Source organism: Heterodontus francisci, chromosome 6 (genome assembly GCF_036365525.1).
Source record: "Heterodontus francisci isolate sHetFra1 chromosome 6, sHetFra1.hap1, whole genome shotgun sequence".
Classification (NCBI taxonomy): domain Eukaryota; kingdom Metazoa; phylum Chordata; class Chondrichthyes; order Heterodontiformes; family Heterodontidae; genus Heterodontus; species Heterodontus francisci.
Window position 1 is genome coordinate 24,463,541 of NC_090376.1, and position 26,803 is coordinate 24,490,343.

A 26,803-nucleotide genomic window follows, 5' to 3' on the forward strand; every position below is an offset into this window, starting at 1 on the left:
GGCAAGTAACAGTCGCGCCACATAACTGCCAGGCTATGACCATCTCCAACAAGAGAGAATCTAACCATCTACCCTTGACACTTAATAGCATTACCATCGCTGAATCCCCTACTTTCAACATCCTGGGGGTTACCATTGACTGGAAACTTAATGGGGCTAGCCATATAAATGCTGTGGCTACAACAGCAGGTCAGAGGCTGGGAATTCTGTGGCAAGTAACTCACCTCCTGACTCCCCAAAGCCTGTCCACTGTCTACAAGGCACAAGTCAGGAGTGTGATGGAATACTCTCCACTTGGCTAGATAAGTGCAGCTCCAACAACACTGCAGAAGCTCAACACCATCCAAGACAAAGCAGCCACTTGTTCAGCACCCCATCCACCACCTTAAATATTCATTCCCTCTATCACCGGTGCCCAGTGGCAGCAGTGTGTACCATCTAAAAGATGCACTGCAGCAATTCGCCAAGGCCCCTTCAACAGCATCTTCCAAACCCCTGAACTCTACCACCTAGAAGAACAAGAGCAGCAGACGCATGGGAACACCACCACCCGCAAGTTCCCCTCCAGGTCACACCTCATACTGACATGGAACTATATCGCTGTTCCTTCACTATCAGCAGGTCAAAAATCCTTGAACTCCCTTCCTAACAGCACTGTGGATGCACCTACACTGCATGCACTGCAGCGGTTCAAGGCGGCGGCTCACCACCACCTTCTCAAGGGCAGTTAGGGATGGGTAATAAATGCTGGCCTTGCCAGTGGTACTCATATCGCATGAATGAATATTTAAAAAGTGATATACATCATATTATTATTGGAATAGTTAAATATTATTTATATTATTTAATATAAACTGGTGTGATGAATAATCAAAGCCAAAAGAATTATTCTAAAACTACCTTTTTGGCAATAGATACTACTTTCCACTTACTTATTAGTTGGTCTTCTTGCCTTTTTTGTCAAAGGTTTGCTTTCTGGCAAACTAAGGCCTGTAAAGAAAAGCATGAAAGAATTTTTAATAGTGATTCACATTTATCCCTTAACACAGTGGTGCAGTGGTTAGCACTGCAGCCTCACAGCTCCAGGGACCCGGGTTCGATTCCGGGTACTGCCTGTGTGGAGTTTGCAAGTTTTCCCTGTGTCTGCGTGGGTTTTCTCCGGGTGCTCCGGTTTCCTCCCACAAGCCAAAAGATTTGCAGGTTGACAGGTAAATTGGCCATTATAAATTGTCACTAGTATAGGTAGGTGGTAGGGAAATATAGGGACAGGTGGGGATGTTTGGTAGGAATATAGGATTAGTATAAATGGGTGGTTGATGTTCAGCACAGACTCGGTGGGCCGAAGGGCCTGTTTCAGTGTTGTATCTCTAATCTAATCTAATCATTCTTTACATTTAGTTAAAAACTGGACCCCAAATGATCAATTACCAGTTTCCTCAACCTTTGGTTCTGTGGTTTACAAGGTGTAAGAGCCCTTCACTGAGCTCTAGAAGTAACACATTCTATTCCAACAGTTTTCCTTTCATTGAGAAATCAAGGACACAGTGCAGGGCACCTGTCAGCTGGAAGGAGAAGCCAAAGTTAATCAAAGAGTAGTGATTAGCTATGCATTGGGTCAATTTTGAGTGCCTGGTTTTAATGAGGTGATAGCAGCCTCAAGATAGGCTTGGGAACTTACTGCCTCATTGACACCATCAATGTGGCCTATTTTAAAACTACATAGCCAAGACAGTAGGATATAAGTCAGAGGAAGTTGTGATGAAACTGTATAAGGCGCTGGTCAGACAACAACTTGAGTACCAAGTCCGGATTTGGCTGCCACGAAACAAAGGAGATAGTCAAACTGTGGAGACAGTGCGGGGAACAGCCGCAATTGCACTGTGGGCGATTTTATACCCCTAGGCGTCATTGAGTGAATTGACCCATTAACCAGTTTTATACATCTCCTCGTTTTCTTTTCCAATTGGTGAATTTTACAATGTACCATCCTGGTGCACAGCCTCACCCACCGAGAACTGATACCTGAGATCTCCATTTCCTATCGTGAGCTTTATTTGTACATTATATTAGATTTATACATTGACTCCCCTTTTTTGTCTAAATTTACATATCTATGTGGCAGATCCTCAACTACAGTAATGTGTCAGATATACCAATCGATTTATTTCCATTCATTTGGAAGATCAAACTCCTTAACTTACCATTCAGAACTTTCAATTCCTTGTTATAATTATTTACGAACAGCTCCTTGTTTTCTGGAAGCATCCATTCATCCATCAGATTCTCATCGATTTTAACGCCATTACTCAAACTCCGAAGTAGGCTAGACTTTGTGTGAGCTATTAACAGGAACAGTTGTCATGTTACTTCTGCAATTTCAAAGTATTCTTTTTTGTTGTTTTAATGTCCAAAATAGTCTCATTATTAAGCACAAAGTCATGGCTCGTTAAAGCATGTGTGCTGTTTTTGCACAGAATATAATGAACTTCCAATATAAAGCGACAAGCATCATGCTCCATTGTGTAGTCACATGACTTCATAAGTGGTACTGGTACTGGTAGCAATATAATTTCACAAAAAATAGAAATAAATGGAAATTAAATAGCTGAATGAATACCAGAGAAAACAGTCTAGAAATTATTGTTCATCTGACAATAAACACCTGCTCTAGTTGTGTGATGCAATGCAGTAATATAAGGAATGGGGGTTAGAGTAGCACATACTTCCCACCTGGTTTTCACATGCTGCCAACCTGTTGTTTGGACAAGTTGCCTGTAGGTGCCAAAGAGGCTTATTAGGCTTGTTAAGGTAACTATTGCTGCAATATTAAGTATTTAGGATACCATAGTACTGATTATCCATGCTTCTGTATCAGGAGTGCAACTAAAGCGGAGAAACCAGGGATCATGGAGCAATGTTCCCTCTAAGCTGCAGAGATGTGCGGCCGTGCAGCAAACTGGAATGTACCGCACAATTCAATAAACAGATCATGCGTGACTGAAAAAAGGTTAGATAGAGCCTTTGAGTGGAGTCGTAGCATCAATACAAGTGTGGCAAAGCTTTTATTGTATACTACATCTTGATTGTGCACCCTCCTGAGGCATGCACATGCAAGGTACAACGAAAGAGCTGCAGTAAGGTTTGGCACGGTCACTCAATAATTGTGAAACAGGTTGACAGGTGACACACTGTCATGTGGCATCAATCTGATGCACGGTACTGTAAGTACTGTCTTGCATTTTAACACAATACCACCCTTATTTGAAGGGGGATAGTCAAAAAAATGGCCAAAGCGTGCAACATCCTCGTGTCTAGCACCAGCAACCCTCCAGTCCTTGGTGCTTATAAAATACTAATGGGTTCTCTTTCACTTTAGCTGCTAAACTATTCTCATTCTCTCTCCTTGCCCCTCTTATTCCCTTTTTCAGATCTCCTCTGTGCATCTTATATTTAGCTTGGCTCCCTACTAAAATTTTCATAAGCCTCTTTTTTCTGTCTCATTTTAATTTCTATATCTTTAGCCATCCAGGGAGCTCTGGCTTTGGATGGCCTTCCTTTCCCCCTCACAGGAATGTGTCTACCCAATACTTGAACCATCTCCTCTTTGAAGGTCTCCCATTGTTTAATTACTCTTTCGCCCACCAATTTTTGATTCTGATCCACATGGGCCAGATCCCTTTTCAACTCACTGAAGTTAGCCCTGATCTAGTTATGCATGATATAAATTTAATATATCAAACAATAAAATATCATTAATATTAAAATATAAAAATACATTTCCCAAAACAATGAGTCTAATAAGTCACAATGGAAATTTGTTACCTCTAGATTTGACTATTCTAATATGCTCCTGGCCCATCTCCTATTTTCTATCCTCCATAAACTTGAGATCACCCAAAACTCTGCTGCCCATGTCCTAATTCACACCAAATCCCGTTCACCCAACACCCCTGTGCTTGCTGATCTACGCTGGCTCCCGGTTATGAAAAACTTCAATTTTAAAATTCTCATCTTTGTTTTCAAACCCCTCCATGGCTTCACCCCTCCCTATCTCTGTAATCTCCTCCAGCCCCACAACCCTCCATGAAATCTGCACTCCTCTAACTCTGGCCTCTTCAGCATCCCTGATTCTAACCACTCCACCATTAGTAGCTGTGCCTTCAGCTGCCCATGTCCTAAGCTCTGGAATTTCGTCCCTTAACCTCTCCAATTCTCTACCTTCCACCTTTAAGGCACTCCTTAAAACCTACCTCTTTGACCAAGCTTTTGGTCATCTGCCCTAATATCTCATTTTGTGGCTCGGTGTCATATTTTGTTTTATAATGCTCTCGTAAAGTGCCTTGGGATGTTTTACTACGTTAAAGGTGCTATATAGGTACAGGTAGTTGTTGAAATAAATTATTGGAAAATCACTGAATTACAGAATGATGGCTAGTTTCCCTTACCAGCATGAAGAACTTTCTTCCTTTGTAGTTCCTTTGATTTCTTGGCAATATTCACACTGTAGATATGGTGCCTGTCTCTGTGGTTTCTGTGTGTGGCAGGTGTCCAGTCAACAGCTGATTTGGGTCTCACAGGTGCCTTGACATCTAAAGAACGTACCTGAGCTGTATTGTCACTCCAAGTTGGGCGCCAGATTGGAACGTCAGCAGCGATACTGCATGAATGAAAACAGAAGTTTTTTAAAACATGTCTGTCTTATGTATAATACTGAGAATGCATCATTTTGGATGTATGCATGAATATTTATCAAAGTAATACTGTTTATTAGCTCAACTAAAACAAGGAACCATCGGGAGCAGTTTAGAACTGATATCCAAACTAGTTTTTTGTACAATTACTACTTAACTCAGCACCACAATCCTGTATAATGCTAGACTGAGGTTTCCCTGAAATTAGCCACTTTGTGACTTGGAATCTACAAAGGTTTGTATAATTCAAAAAAACAATTATTCAACCCAAAATGTTTTGCAGGACCTTTTGAATTATAATCATTATTGTAACATAGGGAACCATTGAAGTGAATATGGAACAGCAAGGGTCCACAACCAACAATGATATAAATAAATAGATAATTTGGATAGCCCCCACCCAACCCCAACCCCCCCCCCCCCCCCCACAAACAGGTGTGGGGATCGTGACACATGAATAATTTGCGCCTGTTCAATGTAATGCGGGTAGCATATGTTCACATTTATAACAGGTTTATCTTATGTAAATTTGTCATGCTGTAATCATACAATCTAGCAAAGGGATAACACTGTGGAGCAAAATTTCTGTACTTTCTTTTCCAAGCCTGAACCATTTTTTCTTTCCTTCCTTAGTTTCTTCCTGAAAAAGGATACATTAAACCCAAGGTCATTTACTTGGTCATTTTAAACTTTAAGTTTTCAGATTTTATATTATTAATATTTTAGCACTTACTTTTAAATTATCTTCTACCCCACTTAATAATCTTTCTGCCCAGTAGCAATTCTCCTGCTCCAAGGGCCTGCTCTGCCTACTGCCTTAAGTGGCATCACAGCAATATCCTGCTGCCGTTGTGCCTTCTCCTCCACTTTAATCAGCTGCTTCTTATAACCCATGCCCCATTCTTGATTACCAGTGATTCCCCGCTCAGCTACTGGGGTCATTTTTGTCTGCAGCTGCCGTTGCCACCCCACTGCCCTTCAACACAAAGTTTTGACAGACTTTGAACGGCAGGAACTAATTTTGATCGTCAAAGGGCATTTAATATTAAACGCGTCTGATAAATTGATGAGAATACACAAGGTCGAGGTTAGCAAAATGAGCCTACTTGTTCTTTGCTACTGTTTCATCACTGTTATGATACCAGTCCAGCATTACACATTCTGCATACAGCTTTTCTACCCTCTCCAAATCTTTTCTTCCCTGCTCCATTTCTTTCTTCAAAAGGCTGATATCTTCACTCTGAAGAATTCAAATTAATTCAGTGTCAGTCAAAACAAGGACTATTGTTGGCTGAAGAAAACTCAGATATTATGAAATGAGGAGATTGGGATTCAATAATCACTTTGATTTGCCATTAGTTACAAAGAAACACAAAAAAGTGCCTACTTGAATAACAATCCTAGTGATTAAAAAAACATGATTTATCCCATTCTCCTTCACATATACTTGGGTATGATAATTAGTCTATTTTTCCACAGACATTTCTTAAAAGAAAACAATAATCATAATAAATTAACTTGTGTGTTTTAGGGAGCAAATGCTGCATTCTTAAACTCAAACCTTTTTTTTATTTTGAATAGATAGATGCAAATGAGTTTCCAAAGTAGATCACTTGTTACCCTATTACCATGGTGAATTCATAGTGGAGAGAAGGCCGCATAAAGGAAAGCAAAGCACAGCAGGTAATAAATTGTACAGGTTTGAAAATGTCATATGAAGGTGATAGCTGGCAAGCAGCCCCTGGCGATCTGGGTCCCAAGACTGCTTGATGCTACGTCTAAAAAGCTTAGTATGATGAATCGTCAGGCTACAGTGGGACATGATAACTGAAGAGGAAGGATCATTATTGTCTGGTCTCCCTCCCCTATTCTATACTAGATGTGCTACTTGGGTTCAGCATCATCTACAACTCCTATGAGCAGACCTGCCTGTGACATGTGTACCAAATTATAGCTCAGGGACTGAATAGAGAACAGTTGCCTGTGTGGAGTTTGCAGGTTCTCCCTGTGTCTGCGTGGGTTTCTTCCGGGTGCTCTGGTTTCCTCCCACATGCCAAAGACTTGCAGGTTGATAAGTAAATTGGCCATTATAAATTACCCCTAGTATAGGTAGGTGGTAGGGAAATATAGGGACAGGTGGGAATGTGGTAGGAATATGGAATTAGTGCAGGATTAGTATAAATGGGTGGTTGATGGTCGGCACAGACTCGGTGGGCCGAAGGGCCTGTTTCAGTGCTGTATCTCTGAACTGAAGAACTAAAAGTTGCCACTGTGCTCAGGCTTATTGGAATGAACCATGTGTTGTCATTTGAGGTGCACTAAACATACATTCTATGAGACCAATGCTCAGGCTATTAAACACAGAACAGGAACTGGAACAGTATCCACTGCACGCCACCTGTACAGGCCTCAATTTGATAGGCCGAGTCATTTACATGGCTCCGGCCCCCGTGCCATGAAGTGGGCAGGAAAGTTTCCAGGTTTACTCCAATCATTCCAGCAGCCCAAATCTCCGCAACATTTCTGTCAACATGTTCAATAGTTCTGTCCAGAGTACATTCATAAAGCTCTAGTTTCATAATTGCAAATAGTTTGGAGTTTTGTATTCTAGTATGATGTGGTTAAAATGCATTTAGAAGATTTTGGCAATTTGACGAAACTATATTTCTGTCCTTCCCAACAGGCTGAAATATAAATTTATTTTACAAAACCAAAAGCAATCTACAACTAAACAAGTTTTATAAATTAGAATTATTTCAAATTTTTTGCTAAATGACATGTTTTTCAGAATACTCAAAATTCACCAACATTTGGTTCACAGAGAAAGTTCCACTATTGGCTTATGGGAAACATTAACCACCCAACATAAACAAGTAATGCAGAGGCCACAAGTATCGTATAATAAAAATCAGGTCTTTTGTGGCCATTTATCTATTAGATTAGATTAGAGATACAGCACTGAAACAGGCCCTTCGGCCCACCGAGTCTGTGCCGAACATCAACCACCCATTTATACTAATCCTACACTAATCCCATATTCCTACCAAACATTCCTACCAATGTTGTCATTGCCATTTGTATCATGGCTGTCAAGTTCAGCAATTATCTGGTTCCTCATTGGTAATGTGTTTTATGTCTGTATTTCTCCTTTCTGACTGGCTGCCCCTGTCCTTACTCACTCGTAATCAATAATTGTATTCATCCTCACTAAATGTTTAGTGCCAAGATAACTGGGTGATGCAGTGGGCAGGACTTTAATAAGCCCTCGACGTCGTGATCCATGGCGGCGGGGGCCTGAAGATGGCTCCAGATGAGGCCCGCCACAGACCTTGACACCGGCAGAGTCTGGCTCGATCCTCCCGCTGGCGGCGAGGCTCCGTGGTGGCACCCGCTACCCCCCCAAAACCCCGCCGCTGGGCGGCAAGACCACAATTTACTTGTGTGAATCAATAAAATTAATAAATTTAAATGCACTTACCTTCAATCATGAGGGCCCACCGTAAGCTTCGGCATGGCGGCCGGCACTCCTGTGCCTTCAGATCCTTGTCTGGGAAACACGGCGCCACACTGGTGGGGAGTGGGGAGGAGGTACATTTGTCACCGCGGGGGTGGGGGGGACGGGGTAAAATACATGTATTAGGTGGTGGTGGGGGGGGGGAAGTCAGATGTAAAAGGTAAGTGCTTTAGGAGGGAAGGGCAAATGGTTATTGTAATTGTCATTGGGGAGGGGGGGTGGGAAAGGGGCATCAGAAATTTATTTATTTAATTTTGGGGGCGCTTTCTTTAAATATTTAAATAAGCCGGCAGAACTGGCCGCCCTTTAAAAACGGCACCAGCACCTGCACAAGGCAGCTGATGCCATTGCCGGGGATGAACAGCCCGCCCCCTCCACGTTGGGGGGTGGGGGCGGTGCTGGGGGGTTTTGGGCAGGCCGCCCTGGCTATTTAAATGAGGCACCTTTGATCTCTTTGGCGTGCGGCCCGCACAGGCAGGTCACCATTTTTTGAGCTCACCACTGAGATAGGTAGCGGGCTCTTAAAATCCAGCCCAGTGAGTTGGACATTGGCACTTCACCCCTGGGATTCAGATTCAATACCAGCCTAGAATGATGGGATTACAATGTCTTCCTTCGGCTGACAGTAAAGCACATCGACTGTGTGCAGTCTCCAGACTGTTCCTAGTGGGCATGAGTTTGAAGCACAAAATCGGTACCAACAGGCAATCCAACTCAGAGAGACTGTAGGATGACTGATGTGGGAAATGCAAAATGTGCCACATATCTGAGCTTGGTGCTGAGGTGCATTGTTGAGGCAGAACAGAGGGAGCTTAACTCTGCATCTGCCATGGTATACCTGACCTGGGAGTGTTTGCTGTGAAAACCAGAAGAGCTCTCCAGCTATGTCCTTCACTTGCCCACGCAGAAGCAAGTTATCAAAAGAGTGCTTTTAGCTCTCGGGTCTGCCAGGAACATTATCATTTCCTTCACCCCAGGAAATTCTCCACAGTCCCACCACAGTGTAAAGTCCATCACTTAATATGTTAAAGATAAATAAGTCAATCTTTACAAAGCGAGAAAAAGACAATACAGAATAGACAGATTATCACACTCATAAATTTGCCTTTGTTCTTCCCCTCACTCGGACAATGACCTTCAGAACTTCAGCTGCCTAGGCCCTAAACTCCAGAATTCTCTCTCTAAATCTCTCTACCATTCTACCTCTCTCTCCTTGAAGACGCTCCTTAAAACCTATCTCTTTGGCCAAGCTTTTGGTCACCTGTCCTAATATCTCCTTATGTAATCCGGTGTCAAATTTTATCTGATATATTCCTGTGAAGAGCCTTCAGACAGTTAACTATATTAAATATTCTATATCAATGCAAGTTGTAAACAAGACAATTAAAAATTTAGTTAGTGATGCATTTAATTCACTTGCGAAAGAGTTTCTCAAGGATTTGAAATATTTTCCTTCACTTCCAGTGTGAGAATTTCCTTACCACAAATGGCGGAGGGTTACTGGTCACCCTCATATCACTGTTATAGGAATGGAATCGTCCACCTGTCTTCTCAGAAAGTTCATATAGAAACTCATTGGCTTCAACATCATCACAGTTAAACGCAATGGAATGAATAGGGACAAGGCGGATGAGCTGCACCTGAGCAAAAATGGTTTTTGGAGGCTGTGTTGGATAATAACACATAAAGCAATATTAACCTTTAATTGAAATGAACAGTTAAAAAAAATGACAGTGTTACCTTAATATGAGAGTCCTCCATTTGAGCTAGAGGTAGTGTGACATCCACTGGTGTTCAGCAGTAGTCTAGCTAACTTTACTAAACAAGATGTATAACTCTAGACTTTAAATGTCACATTGTTTTGTCAAGCAGGGCAACAGTGGTTCACAGATGATCAATGCCACACTATGGCTGAGTTGTTGCCCTGAACTCCTTCTCTTGGCACCCTGTCGTAGTGGGAAGGCTTACATACTCCTATGGGCTGCATTTTATGAGGCCTCCGGTGTCGAGGGTTGTGGCGAGGAGGCTGGGAAAATTCTTCTGGAAGAGGCCCGCCATGACCCCCGACGCCGAGAAGGGCCTGCCGCATTTTACTGGTGACGGTGAGGCCTCGGTGAGGCCCCCTCGCCACTCGGCAATGGGGCCTTCATTTACTTATTAAAATCAATGGAAATAAATTTAAATCAACTTACCTCGTCCCGGCAGCTGTCCCACCCTGATATTACAGCCGCCAGTCAGAAGTCCCGCGCCTTTCGAACTCCATTCGGAGTTACAAGGCATGACACTGGTGGAGAGGGCGAAGCAGTGAAATCTTCAGGTTGGGAGGGGTGTAGGAGCAGAGAATACCATTCCGATTGGTTGTAGGGATGATGGGAAGGGCTTGAGGGTCAAATGTTCTGAAGGTGGGGAGGCAAAAGTTCATTATTTGAAAATTTGGCTTTCTGGGGATAGAGGTAATTTTATTTATTGAGTACTCATTTGGGGGGGATGTGGTGGGAGAGGGGATGTAAAGTTTGAATAAAATTTTATTTCAAAGATTTTTGCGGCAGGACCTTTAAATATTTAAATTTATATAAAGGGCTTGAGGCTCTTTAAAAATGGAGCCACAGCCTGCGCGGTGGTGCCAGAAGCATTGCCGAGGTCAGAGCAGCCACTCCACCCCTTCCATTTAAATGAGCCCCCCCACGAAATATCACGGGGGCGCAGTGACAGCCGCTCCGCATGAGCAGACTACTGAGATGAGAGCGTGCCGCCGCAAATTGCAGCACGCTCATAAAATCCAGTCCTATGTTTCTGAGAGCTATGGTCCAGACAGTTGTTTCACGGTTTTTCCCGTCTCTCTCCAGAACATACATCCAATTGTACTTTGAAGCATTTTCGACAGTCTGCTTGAAAGGCTTTTTCACAACTTTATTATGCTTCAGGTGAAAGAGCTCCAGCTGACTTTCCTTCTTATTTCTATCTTCTTTGGGCACCGAATTCTGTATATCCGGAACAGCCATAGGTGTAGCAGGTCAGGACTCCTGACTGCCCACAGCATCACCATAGATCCCACCTCAAATCACAAGGATGAGGTCAGTCACTTGGGCCAGGCTGCGCACACCTGTGCAGAAGCAACAGAAATGTCCATCCCAGCAGTCAGCAATCGAATTGGAGAGGTACCATGCCAGAAAGAGCCCAAGAGATAAAGGAGGTAGTTTTTTTTTAGATGTCCTTATTACTTAGAGAGGTAATCACAGCCCTCTGAAACCTTTGCCAGTGGTATGTTTTGTAGTCTAGTAAGGAACAGTACAGGACATTGATCGGCTCCTAGCTGATATAGGTTCTGCTGGTACTGTTGATGGGCGGACTGGACAGAATTTTGAGTGTTTCCTAGGAGCCCTCCCCTGGACATGCCCACAAAAATAGTTCTGAGCAGGTGGGGAGGAAGACAGGAATTTGCGGCAGAAAGAAAATGGAGCCAAATCTCAGTAGATTCAAGTTCCAGTGCCCGGAAAGCAATCTTCCGACTCTGTCCTTTCCCTGACCACATTATGGTCCCCCACCTTTCTAACTCATGCTTCCAATATTTGAACCCTTCAAATAGTGAACAATTTGCCTGGATGGACTTTGTGAATCCCCTTTACAATTTTAAACATTTCACTTTTAAGTCTCTTTCACAGAAAACAACCAATTATAACATAGAAGAATGCTACAAGGTGCTTCACAGAGGTGTAATCAGAAATAAATGGATGCTGAGTTAAAGATGTATGGTTGACCAAAGGCTTGGTCAAAGAGCTAGATCTTAAGGAGGGTCTTAAAGGAGAAGAGGAGGAGAGGCTGTGGCAGCGAATTCCAGAGTATGGGCTAGACAGTTTAAGGCAGAGCTACTAGTAGCTGAGGTGAAGGGAACGGGATATGCACAATAGGTCAGAGTTGGTGAAACAGAGCTACAGAGATAAGGAAGGGTGAGGCCACAAAGGGATTTAAAGATTAACATGAGTTTGAGTTAATTTGAGTCAATAGACGTCATAAAGGACCAGAGTGATAGATGAATGGGATTTGGTGTGGAATAGGATGCAGGCAGCAAAGTTTTTTAACAAACTGAAGTTTAAGAAGGATGGAGGTTGGGAAACTGGCTGCAATAGCATTATTGAGTCTGGAGGTGACAAAGGCATGGATGAAGATTTCTGCAGCTGATGGGCTGTGGTAGGAGCAAAAATGTGTAATATTACAGAATTGGAAGGAGCCAGCTTTGTGAAGAAGAAGATATGGGCTGAAATTTCATCCAGATGATGGGGGTCACGCCCTCCGGTAAAAGTGCCACCGAGAACCCCTTCTGTGGGAGGCCTGCCACATTAAGTGCCAATTGACTGGACAGCGGTGGATCTTCCGCGGGATCAAGGACCCCAGCGACGCAAGTCCCGCTCTTTGAGAGCTGCTGGCTAATCAGAAGTTGGCAGCTCTTTAACTGAGCAGCGCCACCTAGGAGGCAGTGGCGGCTGCAGTGGAGCACCCAAGATCAGGGTGGGAGGGGTCTCGCAGGGTGGGGGTTGCGGGGGAAGAGGGTGTAGTGGGGTTGGCAGCAAGGGCAGGGGGGTGTCTCTCAGCGGGTCCCCCCCCCCACTACCGTTCCTGATGCCGGGTCCATCATTCAGGCTCTGTGCCTTTTACCAAAGGAACCCCCCCCCACCACACCACCATCGCTTGCTCCCGGAGCCAGCAAGCAGCCCGCATGATTTTTCTTGCCGTGCTTCCATGCAGTGACAGGTCCGCCTGCCACTCGGCTACTTGTGGCGATGGTGGGATGAGGCCCTTAATTGGTGGCGGGGTGTGAAGGCCGTTCACAGGCCTTATCGCTACAGACTTAATTTCAGTGGAGGCAGGAAGGTGGCAGGGTCCCACCCGCCACCATCCCACCCGATTTTATGCTCTCCTGCCTCCAAACCCGCTGTGAGGATGAATATAAAATTCCCCCCATTGCGTCAGAAACTCAGCTCAGTAGCTAATAGGATGCCAATGTTGCAAACCATCTTGCTCAGCCTGAGAACAACAATGACATCTACTCAGCAATGTGGAAAATTGCCCAGGTATGTCCTGCACACAAAAAGCAGGGCAAGTCCTATCCGGCCAATTACCGCCCCATCAGTCTACTCTCAATCATCAGGAAAGTGATGGAAGATGTCATCAACAGTGCCATCAAGCAGCACTTGCTCAGCAATAGCCTGCTCAGTGACACTCAGTTTGGGTTCCGCCAGGGCCACTCAGCTCCTGACCTCATTGCAGCCTTGGTTCAAACATGGACAAAAGAGCTGAACTCAACACGCGAGATGAGGGTGACTGCCCTTAACATCAAGACAGCATTTGATCGAGCAGGGCATCAAGGAGTCCTAGCAAAACTGAAGTCAATGGGAATTAGGGGCAAAACTCTCCACTGGTTGGAGTCATACCTAGCGCAAAGGAAGATGGTTGAGGTTTATTTATTTTATTTATTTAGAGATACAGCACTGAAACAGGCCCTTCAGCCCACCGAGTCTGTGCTGACCATCAACCACCCATTTATACTAATCCTACATTAATCCCATATTCCGACCACATCCCCACCTTCCCTCTCAATTCCCCTACCACCTACCTATACTAGGGGCAATTTATAATGGCCAATTTACCTATCAACCTGCAAGGCTTTGGCTGTGGGAGGAAACCGGAACACCCGGCGAAAACCCACACAGTCACAGGGCAATCATCTCAGCTCCAGGACATCACAGCAGGAGTTACTCAGGGTAGTGTCCTAGGCCCAACCATCTTCAGCTGCTTCATCAATGACCCCAGCGACGCAAGCCCCGCTCTTTGAGAGCTGCTGGCTAATCAGCGACGACAGGGAGAGCGAGGTGGCAGCTGGGTAAGTAAGTCCTATATATTTGGGCAGCGGCTGAACTACACCTGTAGTGTCTCCCACCCGCCCTCCTCCTCTAACCAAAAAAAAAAAGGACTCGGTGGTGTGTAGATAAGGTAAGGCTTTTTCTATTTATTTTTTTTATGTGTGATTGGTAAAAACTTTTCGTTCCTTTTTCATTTATCTAAGTTAAGACTAAGTTAAGCTTAAGATTAAAAATGGCAGGAGATCTCAGACCCATGTTATGCTCCTCTTGCTCAATGTGGGAGCTCAGGGACACGGCTGATGTCCCGGACTCCTTCACGTGCAGGAAGTGTGTCCAGCTGCAGCTCTTGTTAGACCGCATGACGGCTCTGGAGCTGCGGATGGACTCACTTTGGAGCATCCGCGATGCTGAGGAGGTCGTGGATAGCACATTTAGCAAATTGGTCACACCGCAGATTAGGATTGCTGAGGGAGAAAGGGAATGGGTGACCAAAAGGCAGAGAAAGAGCAGGAAGGCAGCGCAGGTGTCCCCTGCAGTCATCTCCCTCCAAAACAGGTATACCGTTTTGGATACTGTTGAGGGAGATGGCTCACCAGGGGAAGGCAGCAGTAGCCAGGTTCATGGCACCGTGGCTGGCTCTGCTGTTCAGAAGGGCGGGAAAAAGAGTGGAAGGGCTATAGTCATAGGGGATTCGATTGTAAGGGGAGTAGATAGGTGGTTCTGTGGTCGAAAACGAGATTCCCGAATGGTATGTTGCCTCCCAGGTGCACGGGTCCGGGATGTCTCAGATCGGCTGCAGAACATTCTGAAGGGGGAGGGTGAACAGCCAGTTGTCGTTGTGCACATAGGCACCAATGATATAGGTAAAAAACGGGATGAGGTCCTACAAGCAGAATTTAGGGAGTTAGGAGCCAAGTTAAAAAGTAGGACCTCAGAGGTAGTAATCTCAGGATTGCTACCAGTACCACGTGATAGTCAGAGTAGAAATGAAAGAATAGTCAGGATGAATGCGTGGCTTGAGAGATGGTGCAGGAGGGAGGGGTTCAGATTTTTGGGACATTGGGACCGGTTCTGGGGGAGGTGGGACTATTACAAATTGGACGGTCCACACCTGGGCCGGACTGGAACCAATGTCCTTGGGGGTGCTTTTGCTAACACTGTTGGGGAGGGTTTAAACTAATGTGGCAGGGGGATGGGAACCAAATGAGGAGGTCAGTGGACAGTAAGGAGGTAGTAACTAAAGCCTGTAAGGAACTAGATAATGAAGTCAGCGTGACTAAGGGGAAGAGGAGGCAGGGAGCAGATGATGAACGCAAAGGGACTGGTGGTCTGAGGTGCATTTGTTTTAATGCAAGAAGTGTAGTAGGTAAGGCAGATGAACTTAGGGCTTGGATTAGTACCTGGGAGTATGATGTTATTGCTATTACTGAGACTTGGTTGAGGAAAGGGCACGATTGGCAACTAAATATCCCAGGATATCGATGCTTCAGGCGGGATAGAGAGGGAGGTAAAAGGGGTGGAGGAGTTGCATTACTGGTCAAAGAGGGTATCACAGCTGTGCTGAAGGAGGGCACTATGGAGGACTCGAGCAGTGAGGCAATATGGGCAGAACTCAGAAATAGGAAGGGTGCGGTAACAATGTTGGGGCTGTACTACAGGCCTCCCAACAGCGAGCGTGAGATAGAGGTACAAATATGTAAACAGATTATGGAAAGATGTAGGAGCAACAGGGTGGTGTTGATAGGAGATTTTAATTTTCCCAACATTGACTGGGATTCACTTAGTGTTAGAGGTCTAGATGGAGCAGAATTTGTAAGGAGCATCCAGGAGGGTTTTCTAGAGCAGTATGTAAATAGTCCAATTCGGGAAGGGGCCATACTGGACCTGGTGTTGGGGAATGAGCCCGGCCAGGTGGTTGAAGTTTCAGTAGGGGACTACTTTGGGAATAGTGATCACAATTCCGTAAGTTTTAGAATATTCATGGACAAAGTCGAGAGTGGTCCTAAAGGAAGAGTGCTAAATTGGGGGAAGGCCAGCTATACCAAAATTCGGCAGGAGCTGGGGAATGTAGATTGGGAGCAGCTTTTTGAAGATAAATCCACATTTGATATGTGGGAGGCTTTTAAAGAGAGGTTGATTAGCGTGCAGGAGAGACATGTTCCTGTGAAAATGAGGGATAGAAATGGCAAGATTAGGGAACCATGGATGACAGGTGAAATTGTGAGACTAGCTAAGAGGAAAAAGGAAGCATACATAAGGTCTAGGTGGCTGAAGAAAGACGAAGCTTTGAAAGAATATCGGGAATGTAGGACCAATCTGAAACGAGGAATTAAGAGGGCTAAAAGGGGTCATGAAATATCTTTAGGAAACAGGGTTAAGGAAAATCCCAAAGCCTTTTATTCATATATAAGGAGCAAGAGGGTAACTAGAGAAAGGATTGGCCCACTCAAGGACAAAGGAGGAAAATTATGCGTGGAGTCAGAGAAAATGGGTGAGATTCTAAACGAGTACTTTGCATCGGTATTCACCAAGGAGAGGGACATGACGAATGTTGAGGTTAGGGATAGATGTTTGATTACTCTAGGTCAAGTCGGCATAAGGAAGGAGGAAGCATTGGGTATTCTAAAAGGCATTAAGGTGGACAAGTCCCCAGGTCCGGATGGGATCTATCCCAGGTTACTGAGGGAAGCGAGAGAGGAAATAGCTGGGGCCTTAACAGATATCTTTGCAGCATCCTTAAACACAGGTGAGGTCCCGGAGGACTGGAGAATTGCTAATGTTGTCTCCTTGTTTAAGAAGGGTAGCAGGGATAATCCAGGTAATTATAGACCGGTGAGCCTGACGTCAGTGGTAGGGAAGCTGCTGGAGAAGATACTGAGGGATAGGATCTATTCCCATCTGGAAGAAAATGGGCTTATCAGTGATAGGCAACATGGTTTTGTGCAGGGAAGGTCATGTCTTACCAACTTAATAGAATTCTTTGAGGAAGTGACAAAGTTGATTGATGAGGGAAGGGCTGTAGATGTCATATACATGGACTTCAGTAAGGCATTTGATAAGGTTCCCCATGGTAGGTTGATGGAGAAAGTGAAGTCGCATGGGGTCCAGGGTGTACTAGCTAGATGGATAAAGAACTGGCTGGGCAACAGGAGACAGAGAGTAGCAGTGGAAGGGAGTTTCTCAAAATGGAGACGTGTGACCAGTGGTGTTCCACAGGGATCCGTGCTGGGACCACTGTTGTTTGTGATGTACATAAATGATTTGGAGGAACGTATAGGTGGTCTGATTAGCAAGTTTGCAGATGACACTAAGATTGGTGGAGTAGCAGATAGTGAAGGGGACTGTCAGAGAATACAGCAGAATATAGATAGATTGGAGAGTTGGGCAGAGAAATGGCAGATGGAGTTCAATCAGGGCAAATGCGAGGTGATGCATTTTGGAAGATCCAATTCAAGAGTGAACTATACAGTAAATGGAAAAGTCCTGGGGAAAATTGATGTACAGAGAGATTTGGGTGTTCAGGTCCATTGTTCCCTGAAGGTGGCAACGCAGGTCAATAGAGTGGTCAAGAAGGCATACGGCATGCTTTCCTTCATCGGACGGGGTATTGAGTACAAGAGTTGGCAGGTCATGTTACAGTTGTATAGGACTTTGGTTCGGCCACATTTGGATACTGCGTGCAGTTCTGGTCGCCACATTACCAAAAGGATGTGGATGCTTTGGAGAGGGTGCAGAGGAGGTTCACCAGGATGTTGCCTGGTATGGAGGGCGCTAGCTATGAAGAGAGGTTGAGTAGATTAGGATTATTTTCATTAGAAAGACGGAGGTTGAGGGGGGACCTGATTGAGGTGTACAAAATCATGAGAGGTATAGACAGGGTGGATAGCAAGAAGCTTTTTCCCAGAGTGGGGGATTCAATTACTAGGGGTCACGAGTTCAAAGTGAGAGGGGAAAAGTTTAGGGGGGATATGCGTGGAAGGTTCTTTACGCAGAGGGTGGTGGGTGCCTGGAACGCGTTGCCAGCGGAGGTGGTAGACGCGGGCACAATAGCGGTTTAAGATGTATCTAGACAGATACATGAATGAGCAGGAAGCAAAGAGATACAGACCCTTAGAAAATAGGCGACAGGTTTAGATAGAGGATCTGGATCGGCGCAGGCTTGGAGGGCCGAAGGGCCTTTTCCTGTGCTGTAATTTTCTTTGTTCTTTGTTCTATAAGGTCAGAAGTGGGGATGTTCGCTGATGATTGCACAGTGTTCAGCACCATTCGCGACTCCTCGGATACTGAAGCAGTCCACGTAGAAATGCAGCAAGACCTGGACAATATCCAGGCTTGGGCTAATAAGTGGCAAGTAGCATTCATGCCACACAAGTGCCAGGCAATGACCATCTCCAACAAGAGAGATCCTAACCATCTCCCCTTGACATTCAATGGCATTACCATCGCTGAATCCCCCACTATCAACATCCTAGGGGCTACCATTGACCAGAAACTGAACTGGAGTAGCCATATAAATACCGTGGCTACAAGAGCTGGTCAGAGGCTCGGAATCCTGTGGCGAGTAACTCACCTCCTAACTCCCCAAAGCCTGTCCACCATCTACAAGGCACAAGTCAGGAGTGTGATGGAACACTCTCCACTTGCCTGATGGGTGCAGCTCCAACAACAAGAAGCTCGACACCATCCAGGTCAAAGTAGCCCGCTTGACTGGCAACCCACAAACATTCACTCCCTCCACCACCGACACACAGTGGCAGCTATGTGTACCATCTACAAGATGCACTGCAGCAACACACTGAGGCTCCTTAGACAGCACCTTCCAAACCCGCGACCTCTACCAACTAGAAGGACAAGGGCAGAAAATGCATCGGAACACCACCACCTGCAAGTTCCCCTCCAAGTCACACACCATCCTGACTTGGAACTATATCACCGTTCCTGCACTGTCAGTGGGTCAAAATCCTGGAAATCCCTTCCGAACAGCACTGTGGGTGTACCTACCTCACATGGACTGCAGTGGTTCAAGAAGGCAGCTCACCACCACCTTCTCAAGGGCAATTGGGGATGGGCAATAAATGTTGGCCTCGCCAGCAATGCCCACATCCCATGAATGAATCAAAAAAAAAGAAAATGGTGAGGAAGGAGTATTGGCCTTAGTATTGCTTTAGTCTTTTCAATGATTAACTGGAAGAAATGGTGACTCATTTCAGATAAGCAGGTTGACAGAAAAGTGGCAGTCGAAAGGTCAAAAGAGATGGTGGAGAGTGTATGGAATCCTTTGTTGAAAAGCTTGTTTTTTTCTGAGACAGACCCTAATTGAGTGAGAGACTAAAATTGAAACAGAAACCGAAACTAAAAAAACAGAAGCTGAAACAAAAACTTCAGGTTTTTAGGGAAACTGACACTGGTTGGAACCAGATAAAAGGAGACAGTGTCCTCCCCAGACCAGGCAGATGAGGCAGAAAGCACAGGACTGTGGTGACGGCAGACAATTCAGGAGCTCTTTCTGTTGCTTAAAGTGGCTGACTAACAAGACCCGGCCATACAGTGTACAAGATTGTCACTGAAGGGCTCAGATAAAGGAAACACTGGTGATTCCATGCTGTCAAGACTGTCATGAACCAAGCTGAGGAGGTTCTGGAGAAATGCAGCTTTTGATGAAGACCATACCCCTGGATTCGAATTGAAGGGGAACTGCTGTCAGATGAGAAAGAGCAGCTAAATCCCTGAAGAAAGACGTTGGAGATCTACCTGAGGAAGTTCAAAGCTTTGAAGAACCTTATGGCTGTAATTGGTGCCATATATGCTGAGTGGACTGTCCTGTAAATCTCTGTTATATCTGATAGTTAATGTGTTATTTGTATTATATATAAACCATGAGCTGTCTATTAATTCATGTTGATTTTGGTTTCATTGTTAAAGTAAAAGTTATACAAGTGAAATCTTGTCCATCTTTTTTTTTCTATTTGGAATGGCTCAGCAAATTTGGTTCTTTTGGTTTGCTGATGGCTAAGGAGATCATAACAAGAGGTATTGCAGGGTGTTGTCAGCTTACACATTAAAGCCAACCCCCCATGATTGCAAATAATGTCAAAGTGCAAAATGTAGGCCTGGATTTTATCCGGGCGACAGGGGTCTCGAACTCCCGCAAACATGTCACCGAGAACCCCGCGTTGCCCCATCTGTGGGAGGCCTGCCGAATCAAGTGCCAATTAGGCACATATGTGGACAGCAGGATCAACGCTCTGAGAGCTGCTGACCTATCAGAGGCCGGCAGCTCTTTAACTGAGCAGCGCCACCGTGGAGGCGGTGGCTGCTGCTGATCAAGCACCCACCGGAGGCCTCGGAGTAGCGCTGGACACAGGCCACAGGTACAGCAGGACGGGAGGGGTTTTGCAGGGTGGGGATTGCAGGGTAGGGGGGTCTGCAGCGGGCCCTCCCCTTCCTGATGTTGGGTCCCTCATCAAGGCACTAAGTGCCGTTTAACGAGGGGGACCCCCCCCCACCAACTCCTGCCCCAACTGGATGCATGCAGCCTGCACGGTTTTTCTTGCTGTGCTCCCCATGTGGCGATAGGCCCGTCCACCACTGGGGCTAATTGCAACAGTGGTGGGATGAGGCCCCTTAATTGTGCATTATTTGCCCACTTAAGGGCCTCAATTGGCAGTGGGGTGGGAAGGTCAATCACAGGCCTTCCCGCTCCGGATTTAATTTTGGCACTATTCAAGGCCCCAAACACTCCTTTCAGGTGAAGCAGCGATTTACTTGTACTTCTTTCAATTTAGTATACTGTATTCGCTGCTCACAATGTGGCCTCCTCTACATTGGTGAGGCCAACCGCAGCTTGGGTGACCGCTTTGCAGAGGACCTCCGCTCAGTCCAAAAGCTTCCGGTTGCTGGCCATTTCAACACTCCCCCCTACTCTCATGCTCACATCTCTGTCCTGGGATTGCTGCAGTGTTCCACTGAACATCAACGCAAGCTCGAGGAACAGCACCTCATTTACCGATTAGGCACACTACAGCCTGCCGGACTGAACATTGAGTTTAATAATTTCACAGCATGATTTTATTTTAGTTATTTTTTCTTTTTTCATTTTATTTTTTGTGTTTATTTTATTTTAGTTTGTTTAGTTTGTTTCTACTGTGCCTGCCCACTTTTTTCATGTTTGTGCTTGGGGCCAGGCTGCTCAGTTTTCTGTCTATTAACACCCTCTCTGTACTAACGCATTGTCTTTTAGCGCACCATTAACGTACCATTTGCCTTTGCTCCATGACCTTCTGGTCAGTTATTCTCCGTGACCCTCTGTCCTATCAACACCTTCTCTTTTGTTATCTCATGCCCCACCCCCGCTTTACTTGCTTAAAACCTTTTACATTTCTAATATCTGCCAGTTCTGACGAAGGGTCACTGACCTGAAACATTAACTCTGCTTCTCTCTCCACAGATGCTGCCAGACCTGCTGAGTATTTCCAGCATTTCTTGTTTGTGTTTCAGATTTCCAGCATCTGCAGTATTTTGCCTTTATTTTCATTTTGGCAGAGGCAGGAAGGTGGCTGGGTCCCCCCCCCACCCCACTTCCTGCCACCATCCCACCTGATTACATGTTCTCCATGCCTCCAAACCTGCCACAGGGGAGAATATAAAACTCCCACCACCTCCCCACCCACCCCCCACAGCAACCTCCCCCACCCCCGCACCCCCAAAGATGAGGAAAAGGAGGGGGCCAAATATAGATACTTGGATATATTAACCTTGCTAAATATTAATGCCAAAAAATGGGTGGGTTGCGGTTGTATCAGAGGTAAAAATGCAAAAAATCTGAAGCAGGAACCCAACCCGCCTCAAACCCACCCACTTCTGGTTTTAACAGAGGTGGAACAAGGCGCAGGCAACCAATCTGCACACGGGAGCTGGGTATGCTCCTTTGAATATTATAATGAGGCTGCCTGCCTTCATTTTAACAATCATTAGTGATTTGTCTTACTGAGACTTGAAATCCTCTACTGAATACTAAAGAGCTTCAGCTGTGACTCTTTGTAATGTTTGGTGTCATGAGAGGCTTGTAATAACAAAGTTTGTCATTGTAAGGTGACAATGACACCTTCAGATTTTATTCAACTAACATTATGTTGTATTTTTACATACAGCACTATACCTGATCAGGTCTTCCATCAGTAAGGAGGTAGATAGCTTGAGTGCCAGCATCAGCAAGAGCAAGTCGTACTGCTCCAAGCGTATTTGTGGAACCCCCAACCTGTATGGAGATAGATCGTTGCTCAATCTGAACTTCTCAAAAGTAAATCTAAACCTGACAATACCACAACTACACGGAACCCTGATTTTGGTGAGATAATGATCCAGAGCTCCTTCCACTCCATCGCCCCAACTTTACACTCAGTGCAGCAGAAACATCATTTTGCCCACACTTCCAGCAAAGTTACGTCAGCAGAGTGGGAGCAGCTCCAGGGAAATTCCCAGCCATTTTTTAAAAGTAAAACCAGGTGTATGCAGCAGGAAGTTATATTTGCAAAGGGAAGCATTTAACCTCTGTCGAGTGCTGAGATTGAGAATTCACCATGTTGGAAACTGCTAGTCCAGTGTGTCCAAACTATAGCTTGTGGATTATGTTTAGCCCAACAGCCTTGCAATCCTGTCCACAGGATCCAAACTGCTCATTTCTGTTTCCATTTTATTATGGGGTTTTTTTAAACATTGTGTACTTTTAGTCTGTACTGAGCTTGTTAGTTCCAGCCAGGCCTAAAATTATCCAGCACCCAAAGCTAGGCATATGGGAAAATAATCTTAGATTCCTGCTCATGATTGCTATCCAGCATCACTGGCTGCAACCTGTACATGTGTGAAAGTCAGTTGGGGGCAGGATCATGCAAATAGTCCGCCAACATCCACCATATAGGCTCACATATGAAGAAGGGCCAATTAGTTGGTACCTATAGAACCATAGGTCAGCGAATGGTAACGCTTTCATGAGAGATGGGGAGAAAACTGGACTCTGTATTTTTGAGAATTAAATGTATATTTATCTTACTGCTAAAAAAAAATGACAGAACACTGCACTGCGCAACGATCATGTAAGTAAATTTAGTTCACAAACTGAAAGGTGTGCTTTTTGATGCTACCTTAATAATCCTTTGATTAATTCTGATACTGATAGGACAACCATCTACATAACCACATAAAACATCAAATAACCAACACACCTCCAGCCTGACAGACAGATCCTACACCATGCACAGTTCAAAGATAATTGTATGGTCTCATGACAGTTACTGTCTGCACGTCATCCAATAAAAAATTAATTCTAACATAAATTAAATGTTGTCATCCACAGTATTAACTAAGAGACAATTAGAACAAAATGTTTCATTTATGAAGGAGTAAGCATTTTAATCATTGTACAACTTCAAACTAGTATCTGGGTACTTTATTTATATGAGTCATATGTTAATCTGCAGTTGCTAAGAACTGGCTGCCACTTGTTGAATAATGCATCTCCAATGCAATCAAGAATAAGTGCAGTCAATTATCTGTGAATGAATTATGAAAATATCACAGAATTTAAATTTCCAAAGAACCTTAAAAACCCAAAGAGCAAAAGGATGGGGGTATGAGCTAGCAGGCAAATATAATCAGCACTGTTTCAAATAAAAATGTGAAGGATCAGAATGTAACAGCTCTCTCCATGTAGTCCTGGAACAAATATTAAAATCTGAATTCAAGTCGCCTGTCACGGCCTGTGATACAAAACTCCCTACGTTATTTAACTGGCAGCATGAACAGGGAATCAGAAATAGGTCATTAGAGCAGACAGAAAAACAGCAAATCAACTTAACCCAGGCTGCTGTCACAACTGCCTCTCTGGTTCTCTGGTTCAAAAGTGGCAGAATCAGGGGAAGAGGGAGGAAAACGGGCAGCTCAAAGTGACAGCAGCGGAGGTTTCGAAATAGAACAGCTGCAATCGTGTGTGACCCAGGTGCATGAGACCACTGAGGAGAAAAAGTTTTTTTAAAAAATAACTTTGATATTAACTAATGATCTCGAGATACAGAAAGAGGTAAGCAAGAAACAGCCAAGAAGATACTCACGTTGTTATATGTGTGCAGGATTAATTTTGGTAATATGGGCACTCTTAATTGTTTGTAAAAATGGAATCTAATCCTAATAACAATTTCTGAAGTGCATGTTTACCAAATAGTTAGCACACCGGTTAGGCCATTACAATACATGTCACTTTCCATCACAAAAGTCCATGGTATGCTATTCCCCCAAAATAAATATAGCCTCTCATTCACAGTTTTCAAATTTCTGCATATCCAACATGAAGGGATAATAAGGTAGCATTATCACTGCCGAATCAGAAAAATGTGGCTTTAAGCCTCACTCCAGACTTGAGCAAACAATCTTGGCTGATACTTCAGTGTAGTACCAAATAAGTGCTGCACTGCAGACTTTGGATGAGACCAAGGCCTGTGTGCCTGCTTAGATGGGTGCAAAGTTTCCCATGGCACTAATCAAAGAGCACCAGGCAGTGTCCTGGGTGCTTTTCATCCTTCAATCGAAGCCCACAGTTCAAACTCTAAAACCCATTTTATGAGTGAATATTTAAAAGGCTTTATTATAGCATTATTATATTCTTGATTTCACTGCAACCTAATGTTATATCTGACTCATGTGGAACTGGAGACAAAATATATAAATTGTTTACTATTGGATTCTTAATGAGAAAGATGTTTCAGATATTTGTAAATATGTATACCTGAAGTCCTTTAACCCAAGACCACGCACTTTCCAGATTATTTTCATTTACTTCTGCCAGTTTCTCCTGCCAGGGTTCAACTATGGAATCAAACTTCACAAAATTGAATTTGGTCTTGTGTCGAATCTGTTCCTGAATAAAGTAAATATTCGAGTAAATGTGTCTTAAAAGACAGAAATTCATGTTATGTTACATTACATATGCTGCCGCATGATGAGATCTTATGGTTGCATCCACTTCCTCATGGAATGGGAGTCCCAGACTCAAATTCCAACTTTAGATGACATTTGTTTTCAGGTATTCTGCTATTAGAGGCCAAGGGGGATGACATTGTCTTGGGCAGGAGTGTAAAATGGTTGATAGCAGATCAGCAGCAATTTTACACCCTTAAAGAAAATTGGGCAGAGTGTAAGATGAGCTGCCAAATCCTTAATGTTACCTCCCAGGTCAAACTTCACCCCCTTTGTTGCTTGGGTCTTTAGATGCAACATCAAGCATAAGACAGATATGTAGATAATATAGGGAGCAACACTAACATATTTGCTGTCCACTACCAGCTGACCACATAACAGCATTTGAGATTGAACTGTGGCCAAGTAACTAGCAATATAATTTGGATTATAAAAGAGAACTGTGTTTCATTAAGCAGTGTACCTCAATATCCATTACAATTAAAACCAATAAAACAATATCGAAAATATGTGGGTGATTTTTCAATTGAAAAATCCATCACCAAAACAAAGAGCTCTCCAAAGCATTACTCGATATCCCCAACCGAATGGCAGATGCCAGACAGAAAAGACACGACAGTCTCATTTATGTAGCAGTGATAAAGCATGTTAGTTTGGAATAGTGACCACTCAAGATCACCTGTTAATACTAACATGGAACCATTATTAAAAAAAAACAATTTGTTTCATAAAGTTGAAAAGTTAAGGGCATCCAAAATCTGTTAGCTAACGTCGGAGAATTCAGATACAAGAACAATAAGCTTCAATTAGCCAAAAGGTCTTTCCTCAACCTTGCCATTTTTGTCGTCTTAGCAAAGGTAGGCTATTGTGTAGCAATTAATTCAAAGAACTTGATAAGTTTCCTTTTAATGATCATGATGTATTTTGACCAACAGCAATGTGGTTAACTCTTACATGCCCTCTGAAATGGCCTCGCAAGCCACTCAGTTGTACCTCACCGCTACGAAGTCAATAAAAAGGAATGAAACTGGACGGACCACCCGGCTTCGACCTCGGCACCGGAAACGACAACGGCAAACCCAGCCCTGTCGACCCTGCAAAGTCCTCCTTACTAACATCTGGATGCTTGTGCCGAAGTTGGGAGAGCTGTCCCACAGGCAGGACAGCCTGACATAGTCAAACTCACGGAATCATACCTTACGGACAATGTCCCAGACACTGCCATCACCATCCCCGGGTATGTCCTGTCCCACCGGCAGGACAGACCCACCAGAGGTGGCGGGACAGTGCTTTACAGTAGGGAGGGAGTTGCCCTGGGAGTCCTCAACATTGACTCCAGACCCCATGAAGTCTCACGTCATCAGGTCAAACATGGGCAAGGTAACCTATAGATAGAACATTACAGCGCAGTACAGGCCCTTCGGCCCTCGATGTTGCGCCGACCTATGAAACCATCTGACCTACACTATTCCATTTTCATCCATATGTCTATCCAATGACCACTTAAATGCCCTTAAAGTTGGCGAGTCTACTACTGTTGCAGGCAGGGCGTTCCACGCCCCTACTACTCTCTGAGTAAAGAAACTACCTCTGACATCTGTCCTATATCTATCACCCCTCAACTTAAAGCTATGTCCCCTCGTGTTTGTCATCACCATCCGGGGAAATAGACTCTCACTATCCACCCTATCTAACCCTCTGATTATCTTATATGTCTCTATTAAGTCACCTCTCCTCCTCCTTCTCTCTAACGAAAACAACCTCAAGTCCCT

General features: G+C 44.4%; 1 protein-coding gene across 5 annotated transcripts in view; it reads right to left on the reverse strand.

Moving 5' to 3' along the window:
* LOC137371185 (von Willebrand factor A domain-containing protein 3B-like) overlaps positions 1-26,803 on the reverse strand; it is a 293,943-nt gene that overhangs the window by 193,760 nt on the left and 73,380 nt on the right. For all 5 annotated transcript variants that reach the window (XM_068033287.1, XM_068033286.1, XM_068033288.1 and 2 more), the window contains exons 12-18: positions 24,841-24,972; positions 22,222-22,320; positions 9,687-9,869; positions 5,798-5,931; positions 4,446-4,657; positions 2,202-2,339; positions 933-990 (exon numbers count right to left, since the gene is read on the reverse strand). In XM_068033287.1, the coding sequence (XP_067889388.1) occupies positions 933-990; positions 2,202-2,339; positions 4,446-4,657; positions 5,798-5,931; positions 9,687-9,869; positions 22,222-22,320; positions 24,841-24,972 (956 nt within the window). The remainder of the gene's footprint in view (positions 1-932; positions 991-2,201; positions 2,340-4,445; positions 4,658-5,797; positions 5,932-9,686; positions 9,870-22,221; positions 22,321-24,840; positions 24,973-26,803) is intronic.